This window comes from Balaenoptera physalus (genome assembly GCF_965194825.1).
Source record: "Balaenoptera physalus genome assembly, chromosome: 19".
NCBI lineage: Eukaryota > Metazoa > Chordata > Mammalia > Artiodactyla > Balaenopteridae > Balaenoptera > Balaenoptera physalus.
Window position 1 is genome coordinate 63596664 of NC_138900.1, and position 13243 is coordinate 63609906.

General features: G+C 55.9%; 1 protein-coding gene across 11 annotated transcripts; it reads right to left on the reverse strand.

Annotated features, from left to right (window-relative positions):
* Positions 1-141: 141 nt before the first annotated feature.
* Positions 142-9052, reverse strand: TAF1C (TATA-box binding protein associated factor, RNA polymerase I subunit C). 11 transcript variants are annotated; one of them, XM_082437667.1, is made up of 15 exons: positions 8923-9052; positions 6287-6510; positions 5107-5188; positions 4828-4925; positions 4663-4752; positions 4494-4567; positions 3631-3869; positions 3418-3534; positions 3216-3333; positions 3058-3129; positions 2780-2915; positions 2480-2623; positions 1805-1979; positions 1580-1717; positions 142-1504 (listed from the first exon to the last, which is right to left on the reverse strand). In XM_082437667.1, the coding sequence occupies exons 2-15, from the start codon at positions 6422-6424 to the stop codon at positions 642-644; spliced, it is 2484 nt and encodes an 827-aa protein (XP_082293793.1). In that variant the 5' UTR covers positions 6425-6510; positions 8923-9052; the 3' UTR covers positions 142-641. The 11 variants fall into 11 exon arrangements, with proteins under 11 accessions (XP_082293793.1, XP_082293791.1, XP_082293790.1 ...); XM_082437665.1 differs by having other exon boundaries at positions 142-1717; XM_082437664.1 differs by having other exon boundaries at positions 3216-3534.
* Positions 9053-13243: the final 4191 nt, after the last annotated feature.

The window sequence follows — 13243 nt, forward strand, 5'->3', positions numbered from 1 at the left end:
GGGGGTGTTTTCCCTGCAAGAGGGCAGACTCTTCACCGGAGCCACAGAGCTGCGGAGGAAGCGAACCTGACACGCTGAATGTCGAAAGCCAAGTAAGGGGACGCAGCCTAGCCTGAGAAACTTGATCGTTCAAAACCAGGCTCAGGTGACAAGTTTATTCAACCCCTAAACGTGGGTCCAAAGTGCCTCCCTCTACAAAACGTTAGATGGTGCTAGAAACCGCTTCACACACACACACACACACCTAACACCCAGCAGCGGAGCACCGGCAGGCTGGGCAGCTCACTTCACCGTCACTCGCCACGTCCCCGGGGGCCCGTGCGTGGCGGAGCCCTCGGCCGCCTGGAGCCCCCACTTTCCAGCACGACACTGTCAGCTGGAGGGGATCCTGGCGACATTGACCTTCAGGACGGGGCTCCCAGGACTTCTCAACGTGCCCCTGGGAGCACGAGCTACAGGAGAAACGACTACCTTGTCCTCCTTCCTCCAATGTGGACTCAAATCGCTTCTGAATGTCTCCCGCAGTCACGAAGGCCTTCAAAAAGCAGGAAGGTCTGCACCCTGGCCCGTTTCAACCACAAAAGGCACAGCTTATCCAGGACAAAGGGCTCCCTGGAGGTGGGGGGCAGCTTCCCCGGGCGTCAGAAGCCCATGCGGGGCTTCTTCCAGTGCGGCTGAGAGCCGGAGCGGACGGCTGCCCGCTGCCGGGAGGGGGTGGCCCGGACGCTGGAGGTCTGCGAGGAAGGCACAGAGGCAGCCCCCGGGGCATCCCCTCGGAGCGGCAGCTCAGCCATGTAGTCCCGGAGGGTCTGCTGCCGCTCCGAGGGGACGCCCCGGGCCCACAGCTCCTGGGTGGACTCCTGGGAGGGCGGGGTCACTGGGGGCTGAGGCCTGGCCTCGGGCAGAGTCCGCTCTGGGCTGGGAGGGGGGCTGGCGGCGTCTGAGAGGTCTAAGCGGCCGCTGAGTGAGGAGAAGGTGCTGGACAGTTGAGTCCGGCGCTTGTGCCGCTTGGGCTGTTTGCCGGGCCCCGAGCCGCTGCCCCGCTGCCTCTCCCACCAGGCCGCCGCCTGGCCCTCCCAGGCTGCCTCCAAACGCTCGCTGAGCTCGTCCTCGGGGCCTGGCTCGGGGGCGGGGGCCCGCTCTTCCGTGGGGAGCAAGCCCAGGTCCCTCGGCTGCAGGAGACGCCCTTTGGCCATGGCCGTGCGAAGACCCTCTGGCGCTTTGCCCTCTGCCTTCTGAGGCTCAAAGCAGCCCAGCAGGCGGCGGTGGGAGAAGGTGGGTGCAGCCCACACGGGGGGAGCCGGGGGCACCTCCAGCAGGGCCTTCAGCCACCGGCTGCAGGAGGCAGTGGCCTGGGGGGTCCAGGAAGCCGTGGGGGCAGGAGAGTCAGGCCCGGGCTCTCCCTGGAGGTGGAGGCGCTGGTGGAAGACGTCTCCAGCCGCCGAAAGTTGGAAGAGCGACAGCAGCGGCGTGGAAGCGGAGGGCGGGACGGCGGCGGCCAGACCTGGAGGTGGAAGGACCGTGACCCCACAGCCTGGCGCGGGCGGCTCCTCAAACCCACTCCCCTGCCCCAGCGCACCTATGGCTGGGGCTTTCAGGCGTTCCTGCAGCCGCCACTGACTCTTGGGCTCCAGCAGGGGGAAGGCAGAGAGGGAGTCGCTCCTGGAAGGGAGAGACTGGGGGGGCCCTGCCAGCCGGGGCGTGGAGGCCCCCTCTCCTGGAGGAGGGACAGACAGCTGAGGCCCTGACCGGGCCCGGCCCCGCCCGCCCTCCTGCCCGCCTCCCGCCCGCGCCGCCCCCTCACCTGCGACGTGCAGCAGCTGCAGCTCCCCACCCTGGCCCGCCAGGAGCAGCGGCCGCGGGAGGCCTGAGCGGGGCGGGGGCAGCAGCCGGGCCAGCAGGGGCGCGGAGGGGAGGCCGTGGTTCCACTTCAGCAGGGGCACCAAGGGGAGGCGCTCATCCACCAGGTAGAGCGAGAACTGGGGGCCCAGGAAGAAGACAGAGGGGACATGACTGAGGCGTGGGAGAGAGGGACGGGACAGGTCCCCCTGGGTGGCCCCCTCCGGGGCCCCATGTGGCTCTCAGGGTAAGTCTCAGCACTCCGGGACCGGCCCTGACCGCCTCTCCAGCTTCAGCTGCCCAGCCCCGCACAGGAGGCACCCCCGAGCAGGTGGCACCATCCCCTGTCCTGATGGCCTTGCTGGGAGAAGGGCTCTTGAGAGAGGCTTTCACCCAGCCTCCCCCAACCTCACCTGACCCTGGCACATACGCCCGAGACACACCCACTAACACCCAGGGTCCTGAGGGGGCGGGGTGGAGCCAGACATCCTCTCCCCTTCCGGACACGGGGGGACTGTCCAGCTCTGGCCACTGCCCCCCACGCCCACGCCCTTCCCCCTTCCCCAGCAGCTGTCCAGGACGGTCTCCAGTGACCACCTGAGACGGTGCAGGACGGAGAGGAGGGGAAGGTGTCGCTCACCTGGGTGCAGATGAGGTGGAGTGTGGGGTGCAGGCACTCGGGGCCGCACTCCCCCAGGTACTGGGTGAGCAGGACCCGCTCCCCTTTCTGGCACGATGCTTCTGCCCCTCCACGAAAAAGCAGCAGACCACAGCCCGGCGGGCCCTGGGGGACACGGCCAGGTCAGCCAGCCTACGGTCCGCCATCTGTGGTGCCACCTGCTGCAGCTGGCCCGGGGCTCGCTGGCCCTGCAGCTCATCACGCCCTCTCGGGGGAGGCCCCCCATCCCATCCCCTCCATGGACCTGCTCTGCCCCCTCACCTGAGTGTCCACCATCTTCACTCCGGTGCGATCACCCACAGTCAGCACTCGAGGGTGGGCGGTGAAGTCTGCCCAACGCCAGGGAGAGGGGTCCCGGAACACAAGGGTCTCAGGGTCCTTGTAGATTTGCCGCAGCCTTGGGGAGACAGGCCAGCCATGGTGGGAGACTGGCTGATGGGGGGAGACTGGGGTGACCTGGCCTGGGGTCCAGGACATGGGCCGGGTTCTGCGGGAGCCGCTGGTTGGGGTGGAGGGTTTTTATGGGGAAGGGGCGTTACCCGTCCTGGGGAGTCCACAGACAGATGGCTCCGGAACGGCTGCAGATGGCCAGCTCTCCAGGCAGGTGAGGGCTACAGGGCACACATGTGATGAATGCCAGGCCACCCCCTTCTCCCACGCCCATCTCCACGCAGACCAGCCTCAGTGAGCCCCTCACCTGAGGCTGATCCCTGTGGCCCCCTTCTCGACCTGCAACACCTGGACAGGGGCCGGCTGCCCCTGCTTACTGACCTTCCACAAGGCACAGTGGTAGTCAGAGCGGACAGCCAGCAGAGCTGAGGGATGGAGAGGGTCAGGGTCAGGGTCAGAGTCAGGCAACAGGTCAGTGAGTGGATGGGGGATGTGTCTATGGGCCTTACCTTCTCCCTGCACGGTGCGGGTCACCACCTGCCGGACAGGTCCCCGGAGCCGGATATGGCCAGGGCCTCCGAGAACCCGGGGCTCACTGCCTGGGGTCAGGCTGACCTTCTGGAAGTCTGGGCATCTTGCTAAGGATAAGTTCACGCGTTATGGTCACTCAAGGCTCCCAACTTCCCGCCTGTCCCTAGAGCATGCCCAGCGAGGGAGGATACACAGCCTGTCCAGGGCGCCTCCTGCGGGGTAGACCAGCTGCCCAGCCCTGGGCGTCCTGCCGGGCACCCAGGCCAGCGCGCCCCCAGTGAAGGCGTCGTCCAGGAGCAGCTGCTCCCACCGCAGGGCCAGCTCCTCGTGCAGCAGCTCCCCCAGGAGGCTCGCCACCGACGTGCTGAGGATCGGGCCCCCAAGGATGGAGAACCGGCGCTGGCGGTGGCTAAGGTAAGCCCAGGGACAGCTGGGGGCGGGAGGAGGAGGGTCAGGCTGTGGCTGATGGGGAGGAGGGCTGGGTGCCATCCCGAGGGAGGCCAGGCATAGCAGACGCATTCTTCATCACCCTAGAACTTCCTCCTCTGGGAAACCAGCCCACCCTATTCCTGTGCTGCAGTCACACGATCCAGGCCTGGCCACGTGGAGTCCGCCATCGCCCGGCCACAGGGATGGGCTCACGATGGGCATGACACCCAAGCCCAGCCAAGCCGACCACACCGCTCCCAGGACTTGTGCTGGCGCCTCAGGAAGGACACTAGCCCTTTCCCTGGAATCATAAACCACCTTGCTGCCACCTGGAAGCAGCCTGTCTAGGAATTAAGCCAAGCAGAGGCAAGAGGATGAGAAAATGAAAAGCCCTATTAACACCTGAACAGCTGGATGCAGCCGTGCCTGTAGTGCATGAGCTTCCGTTCTTTTCTCCCTCACGCGGCCTGTGCAGCTGGGAGCTCTGCATGGGGCAGCGTGGCTCGTGACTGCACGGGGCGTGTGGAAGCAATCTGATGGAAACCAGCATCCAGGCCCTGGTTCCCTCCACAGCCCCACCACCAGCTAGGCATACCCACCCCGTCCTGTCTCCCTAGCCACTTGCCCCCAGGGCTGGTGTCCACCGAGGTCCTGGAGCAGCCTCTTCACGCTGACCACTGTCTTCTTCTTAGAGCGGCCCTGTGTGGAGAGGCCTCGTCAAGCTCACACGCCCTAGGGCTTACCCCAAAGGGAAGTGGGGAGCCCCCTCTCCCGGCTGGCCAGGGGTTACTCACCCGTGCTCCCTCCAGTTTGAAATTCTCCAGCATCAGCTTCCCCAGGGGTGCAAAGGCTATGTCCCCATGGTCCCACAAGAACCGGCTGAGCTGCAGGAGGAAAGGAGGCCAGGTCACTAGGCACAGCCCCGGCCGCGTGGCACTGCGCACCGTGGGGCCGCTTACCTGCTCAGTAACGTCCAGCACGGCTTGGGGCTGTCTACGGAACTGGTAACCTCCCCGGAAAAGCAGATCCTGGGCAGTCACGCCGGGGTCCCAGGGATCTGAGGGAAGAGTGAGGCTGCGGAAGGGCCCGGAAATGGAACCAGGTGTCCTAGGTGCCTGGAGGTGCCAAGGGCCCTGTAGGGCAGAATCAGCAGGGAGAGGAAAGGCCTCGCGCGGGAGCTGGGGGAGAGGAGCAGCGGGGAGCAGCTTGGGAGGGGGCCCCAAGGCCGAGATCCTTACCGGGACCAGGAGGCAGCAAGGGCAGCGGCCCAGGGGTGTCCGGCTCCCAGAGCAGGCCCTTGGCCACGTGCGGCGCCGCGTTCTGAGGAAACACAACCGTGGCCACAACAGAACAGTGAGTGTGCGCCGGGCCAGGCGCTGCCACCCACTCTTGTCTTTTATTAACTCATTCAATCCTCCCAAGGCACCGGCCAAACTGGTACAACGGTCATCGTCACTTTAACGATGAAGAAAATGGAGGCACAGCGAGGCCGTCCCTTGTCCCAGGCAGCAGCCACTAAAGAGAAGGGCTGGGATGTGAACCCAGGCAGTCTGACTTCAGTCTGTGCTCTCGACCTCCAGGCTGCACAGGCTCTCGCAGGAGCCCCTGGCCTTTGAGCCTCACTTACACTCAGGAGACCTTGTGGTCACTTACTTGGGACACCCACAGGCTGCTCCATCCCACTGCGGGGCTGGCCTGAGACAGCTCAGCTCCACACCTGGGGACGGAGGAGCGGAGGAGCGGAGGAGCGAGGCTCCCGCAGGGGCGGGTCTGATGTAAGCCCTTCCTTGTCAAGGGAGCCCCTCCCGCCCAACGCCAGTGTCTCTTTTAAATTTCTCGCCCACTTGCCTCTGCCGGGCGTAATCCTTAGCCAGCCTGTCTCCAAGCTGCAGCCAGATGGCTTAGGCTTCCGGGGAAAGAGCCGGCGTCCTTCGTGTCCCAGGAGATCTCCCCTCCCCTCCCCACCTCACCCCTACTGTACGGTTTCGGCATCCTTTCGGTTTCGCTCAGAGCTGTTCTCACTTTGTAATGATTTTATCCTTTGGTCTATTCACTGTCTATTCTCACTCAACCTAACTCTGTTCCATGGGGCAGGGAGCGCATCCAACTTACTCACTCTGGATTCCCAGGGCCTGGTAAGGCACCTGGCACATAGTAGGGGCTGTTCAGTGAGTATCTGTTGAACAAATAGAGGAAGAAAAGACGGGGGCCAACAGCTCCTGCTCAGTAAATCCTCTGCGGTTGGCAGGGCATCCTAGGTCCCCAAAGGAGGGGATTCTGGCTCAGCCTGTGTCTTAGCAGATTTGTGCCAGTGCCACCCAACCCTGCACTCCTGCCAACTGGTGTGCATGCTAGGATAGGGGGGCCAAGGGACAGCACCCACCCTGCAGCCACCAAGGCTCTCCCTGCCATCCTCACCTCAGGACCTTGGGGCAGGGACTCCGGCAGGGTCAGCGCGTCTCTCCAGCTGCACATGAAGGACACATCAGGGACATCGCTCAGACCAAGGGGGCCAGTCGTAAACAACGAGGGAGGGAGGGAGCTGGGGAAGTCCATCCTGGAAAACAGGAGCCACCCTGGCCTTCCTCAGAGACCTGAACCTGATAGCCGCTTCCGGGGCTCCTGGGAGGGTGAAGAGTGCCCTAAGAGGAGAACAATTTCTTTGGGGAAGCAGATAACAAAGAACAAATGACTATGTCGCCTCATGCCTGACAGTAATAAGTGCTACGTTAAAACCAACCAACCAGCCAGGAGGGAGGGGATGGCGGTGGCCGAGGGGTGTGGTCTTAGCATCAGTAAGAAGGTGGCGCTCGGCATACCCTGAGCTAATGACAAGGCTGCTGGGAAGAGGGTACAGCAAGTGCAGAAGTTCTGGGGCAGGAAGTATGGGAGAAACAACTGGGTAGCCATGGAACGAACTAGGAGGTAAGTAACGGGCCGAAGTCAGACAGGTGGCGAGGGGTCCACTTCCAGCATGCTCTTATGTATTACATTATAATTACACGTTCATAGACTACACACCCCACACTCTACGCTACGCTCCCAAGACAAACTCAAGTTCCCCAAAGCCAGAGACGAGTCTTATCTGTCTGCCTTCCCACTGTCAAGTACAGTACCTTCCAGAAAAAGGAACTGACTGTGTGTTGAATAATAATAAACTTATGTCAAAGGGCTTTGGTAAGTACAAAGTGCTCCAGAAGAATGAACAGCCATATCATCCCTCTTTTTTATTACCTGCAAAAATAAGAGCAGTGCTCAGTTACTGAGCGCCAGCATCTGCCAGACACGGCACTACGTGTTTTATTCTTCTGCCCCGATTATGGAGTTCAGAAAGCCGAGGCTCGGGAAAGAGCAACTTGTCGGAGGCCAACAGCCTGATCCCTGCCCTGATTCAAAATCCAAGTTCTGAACCACTACTCTCCCATGCATCCAGAAGCAAACACCAGCCTTAGAGTCTCAGTAAGCAAAAACTTTCCCCCTCGGAACTGCAGCTGCATTGTATCCATTCAGTTTGTAACCTCCGGACATCCATGTACCCTCGGCACCTGGCAAAGTGCCCACCACACAGTAAATGCCGGTAAATACTTGCCAACTGAATGAATGTGTGTTTCTTGGGGCATGTGTCAGCCTCATTCTAATTGTGGTTTATGGGTACAGCCTTATTTCTTCTTCGAGACTGCTCTCCAGGAGCAGGAACTGTATCTGATTCATTTCTGAGTTCCTGGCGTCTGGCTGTTGCTGTCATTCTCTACCGTAGCAGGAGAGGACAGGGGCGGGAATGCGTCTTTTCACTGCAGGACCCTTTCACACTCTCTCTCCACTTAAAAGGAACACCATCGCCCTTCCTACCCACCTACAAAATCCTTCTCATCCTCCAGATTTTCAGTCAGGAAGCCTCTCCCACTTCTCCCAATCCTATCCCACAACACCCTGCATCCCTCCTCCAGAGCACACATTGCAATGCGTGATTAGATATTTAAAGGTAAAGCTATTTAATTCCAAACTGCTCTAAGAGTCCCCATGGGGAAGAGACTTTATCCCCAGTGCCTTGGTACTTACTACGTGGTAACAATCAGTACATAAAAACTGAAGGAACAGGGCTTCCCTGGTGGCGCAGTGGTTAAGCGTCCGCCTGCCAATGCATGGGACACGGGTTCAAGCCCTGGTCCGGGAAGATCCCACATGCCATGGAGTAACTAAGCCCGTGGGCCACAACTACTGAGCCCGTGCTCTAGAGCCCGTGAGCCACAACTACTGAAGCCCGTGCGCCACAACTACTGAAACCCGCGCGCCTAGAGCCCGTGCTCCGCAACAAGAGAAGCCACCGCAATGAGAAGCCCACGCACCGCAACGAAGAGCAGCCCCCGCTCGCCACAACTAGAGAAAAACCCGCGCGCAGCAACGAAGACCCAATGCAGCCAAAAATTAAATACATGAATAAATAAATCTAAAAATTTTTTTTAAAAACAAAAAAACAAAAACTGAAGGAACAAATCCAGGAATGAATGAAGGAGAGGAAAAAGGAACCAAACAGCCTCAAACAAACGCAGGCAGGCTGAAGGCACTGGTGGAGCCCACAACCTCACAGAAGCCCCGAGACAAGACAGTCTCGACTTCCCGCCCTCGCCCTGGGCTCTCCCGGCCCGTTTAGACCGCCAAGCCTGCAGAGTCAGTCGGGTCTGCATTCATGCCAGGCCGGGCACGACAAAAAGTGCGCCTGCAATGGGATGGGAGAGGGGATCCGGGCGGCCCTTCCCCTCAGACATCTACTCGCCCACTCCCTCCCTATCCACCTCTTCCCACTCCACCTCCAGGCCCCAGAATTTCAACCCAACAACAACAGCAGAGGTCTCGCATCAAGCGCAGTGTGCCAGACAGCTGTTGCTACCACGCTTTACATCGGTGGGACGCTCCCCACTCCATGAGCCAGCGGCTGCCAATAACCCACTTTGTAAAGCCTGGGCGACTTGTCCCAAAGCCACAAAGCTTGGGGCCCGTGGACTTGAGCAGAGGGACCTGCCTCTCTGTCCCGTCCGGGCGGCGCGCGCACTTACGTGGCCCCGGCCGTGCCGTGCTCGTCTGGGAAATGAACCTCCGCGTGACGCTCGCCTGACCCTCGTGCCACGAGGTAGCCCGAGCAACCTAGCTGCGGCGCCCTCGACAAGACCGCCCCACAACGGCGTTTACCCGTCTCTTGGGCTGGGCCGGAAGTGCTCCCTGGAAAGCAGGAAGTCCCGCCTCCCAGCCTGGACTCACGGGCGCTCCAGAGCGCCACCTCCCGGGCGGAGGGGGAATTCGAGTGCAGGCGGCGCTGTGGGCAGTAGAAATCAAATGCCTTCAAATCCCAATAGTGAAGTCCAGGTTGACGGGCGTGCGAACCTCACCTCTGCTTAACTAACTTCCTACTTTACAGGATTGTTGCATTAATTCACTCAACAAACACTGAGCACCTACTATAAGCCAGGCACTTTATTAGTCAGTAGGAATCCTACTGACTGTCTTTATATCCTGTGAAGCAGGCTTTCCAAATAGGAGTACAGGTACTGCTGGGAATGCATGAGGCTTTCCCAGTAGTCAGGCAAATACAGCTTTAGGCACTGGTTCCCAGATTCTAGCATGCATCAGCATCAACTGGAGGGTGTGTTAAAACAGAGTTTCTGATTCAGTGAGTCCGGGGTGGGACCCGATAATTTGTATTCCTGAGTTCCCAGGTGACGCTGATACTGCTTGTCTGGGGGCCAATCTTTAAGAGCTACTGTGCGATCATAAACATTACCCTTATCCAGCCCAGTAGTTCTCAGAGCTGAGCGTGCATCAGAATCCCCTGGAGGGCTTGTTATAACCATTTGCTGGACCACACCCCCAGCGTTTTCAGGTTCAGTAGGTCTGGGATGTGATCCAAGAATTTGCATTTCTTTTTTTTTTTTATTCAACTTTTTTTTCATCTAAATGAATTCCTCTTAGAATTTAGTCCCAGAAAAAAACTTTCTCCTTACAAACTTTATGCTTTTTTTTTTTTAGAATTCCACATATTACTTATTTTAAATTTAATTCCTTTTTTTTTAAATTGGAGTAAAATTGCTTTACAATGTTGTGTTAGTTTCTGCTGTACAATGAAGTGAATCAGCTATATGTGTACCTATATCCTCTCTCTCTTGGACCTCCCTCCCACCCCCACCCCCGTCCCACCCATCTAGGTCGTCACAGACCTGCGGTCCCCGTGCTATATACAGCAGGTTCCCACTAGCTATCTGTTTTACACATGGTAGTGTATTTATGTCAAACCTCATCTCCCAATTCGTCCCACCCTCCCCTCCCCCCCCAAATTTGCATTTCTAATGAGTTTCCAGTGAGGCTGATGTTGCTGGCCCAGGCACCACACTTTGAGAACCATTACTTTAATTTAGAGTCAATTTCCAAATTCTTGGCTTCCATCCATATAGATTTTATCTGGGAGGTGCTTGGCTTCGGATGGTTCAAGCTTTTTGCTCCTCTGTGGAGTGTTGCCTGACATGAGTGCCGAACAAGGGGGCTATTCCAAAAAGCAGAGTCCCTGCAGGAGAAAGTTCCCGTAAGACTAAGAAAAGCAGGCTCAGTAAGAAGTAGTGATGGAAGGGTTCAGGAGAGGGGCCGTTTATATATTATATTTTTTCAATTCTTTATTATTTTTATTATTGTTATTATTATTTTTGGCTGCGTGGCATGCGGGATCTTAGTTCCCCAACCAGGGATCGAACCCATGCCCCCTGTAGTGGAAGCAGAGTCTTCACCACTGGACCGCCGGGGAAGTCCCAGGGGCTGACAGTATTGTGTTCGTTCATCTGAGTGCTGGTTACATGGCTCTGTGCCGTGTGTGGAAATTCATTGAATGATCCGTGCACTTTTCTGCGCGTATGTTATACTTCAGTAAAGAATCTTTTTTAAAAAGAAAAGGAAAAAGGAAGAAAACTGCTGGCTGTGACACTTGATGTTACTGAGACTTCAACCTCTAGGTCAGCCTTCTCAGCTACCTTAGAAATAGAATCCAGAAGTCGCTCTACGAGGGCAGGGATTCTTCTGTCTGTGTTGGTCACTGACGTATCCCAAACAGCTAGAAGATGCTTCATGCATATTTGAATCAGTGGAAGAGGTAATGAATGAGATGGCTCTTCTGAGAAAGTATCAACACATTTACTTAAATTGAAAAAGCTAAGTCAGCCTGTTTCTGATGAGAAGTAATTCCATTTTAGCCGAGTGCTTTGTCTATGAGAGTAAGCTTTGACGATTAAATCATTTGGAGAGTGTTTTTCATAAATGGAATAAGCTAAGTCTGCATCTCCATAGTTTTGGTGAAAACATATTGGAAAGATGATTATAATATATAATAAACTAGAAATTGCACCTTTCGTAACTCCGTGTGACTAAATAATTGGGGGATACATAGTCTTTCAAAATTATTTTAGGGGTATGTATGCCAAAAAAATTGAAGGCCGTTTATACTAGTTTCCTATTGCTGTTGTAACAAATTACCACAAACTTAGTGGCTTTAGACAACAAAACATCATACAGTTCTGGAGGTCAGAAGCCTGAAATGGGTCTCATTGGGCTAAAATCAGGGTGTCAGTAGGGCCGTGTTCCTTTCTGAAGGCTGTGGGGAGGCTTTTTTTTTTTGCCTTTATCAGCTCTGAAAGCTGCCTACACACCTTGGCTCATGGCCCCCTTCTATCTTCAAAGGCAGCAATGGCCAGTTGAATCTTTCTCACAAGGCCATCTCTCTGATTTTGACTCTTCAGTCTCTTTCTGGTTTAAGGACCCTTGTGATTACATTGGGCCCACCCAGATAATCCAAGATAATCTCCCTCTCTTAAACTCAGCTGATTAGAAGCCTTAATTCCATCTGCAACCGTAATTTCCCCTTGCCATATGATGTAACATAGTCATAGGCTGAGGCGATCAGGATGTGGACATCTTGGGGGTACCATTATTTTGCCTCCCACATCACTATTCACATCACCCATCCAGCTTCTGCTTGGGGAGGCCAATTCCATTTCCTCCTTCCTTCTTTCCTTTCTATAAACAAGCTGTCAGGTTTCCTCTTGTTACTGATATATACTTAACATGCAGTAAAGTGTACAAGTCTTAAGTGTACACTCATCAAGTTCTTACATACATATAAACCCACATAACCACCACCCAGATCACGACAGAGAACATTTCCATCACTCCAGAAAATTCCCTGGTGCCACTTGCCAGTCAATACCTCCTTGAAGAAATCACCATGATTCTGACTCATCACCACAGATTAATTTTGCCAGCTCCAGAACTTTATATAAATAGCATCATGTGAAAGATAGTCTTTTTAGTCTGGCTTCTTTCGCTCAACACACATATGTGATTGTGAGCACAAAAGTAGCTTGTTTATTTAAAAAAAAAATATTACTGAGTAATAGTCTATTGTCTGAATATATCACCATTTGTTTGTGCAGTTTCCTGCTGGTGACGTTTCTGGGTTTGGTGACTCTGGTGAAGTCTTTGTGGATTTGTGTAGCCATCATTCCACTACTGAACACCTGCTATGCTGTCCCTCTACTAGGTATAATTCTGCTCTCTGGGCTACACACGAAAAAAACCCCATAATTCCTGATGCCAATCCTTGAAACGTTTGGGAGTTTGAATCTATGCCGCTCCCCTCAGCTGCTCTTCCCGAGTCAAATGTTACTGGTTCTACCAGCTGCTGCTCCTATGCCTCCGTATCCACACTGCCCCAATCCTGGCTAGTGTTCTCAGACCCAAAGGTAGCAATCAGCAGCAGCAGAAAGAGTGACAAAGCTTACAGACTGTAAACTGAAAAATTGGTCACGTTTTCCCATTCACTGGCTCCAAGACTGTTAAAATTTCCAACCCCTTCAAGCAACTGTGTTGCATCGTAGCAGGCCATGTGTAACTCGTCTTCATCCCTAACTTCGTTTTATTTTTGTTATCTCTCCTTCATCCCTAGTCCCTCATCTTAACGAATTGTTGTCTTGCGATATTTTTAGGAACCAACCCAAAATCCCTTCTGGAAAAAAAAAAAAAAAAAAATCGGGGGGTGGATGGGTGGACGGTACCAAATGAGTAATTTTAGCTAGAGCACACATGGAGCACTTACAGTTGGTTTCAGGAAGGCCTACGGCGAACAGTTCTTAAATGTAGGTCCTAAAGATTCTGTGGGGCTGCTGCAATTGAAAACACCTTCATTTATCGAAAGAGGACCGACTTTCCGCCTCCCCCTGCCCCTCCGCCCCCTGCCCCTCCGCCCCCTGCCCCTACGCCTCCGCCCCTACGCCCCCGCCAGGCTCAATTAAGCAGCTGGGGGCTGGCTGGCATGACGTGGCGTGATTTGTGAGGCATCCTAGG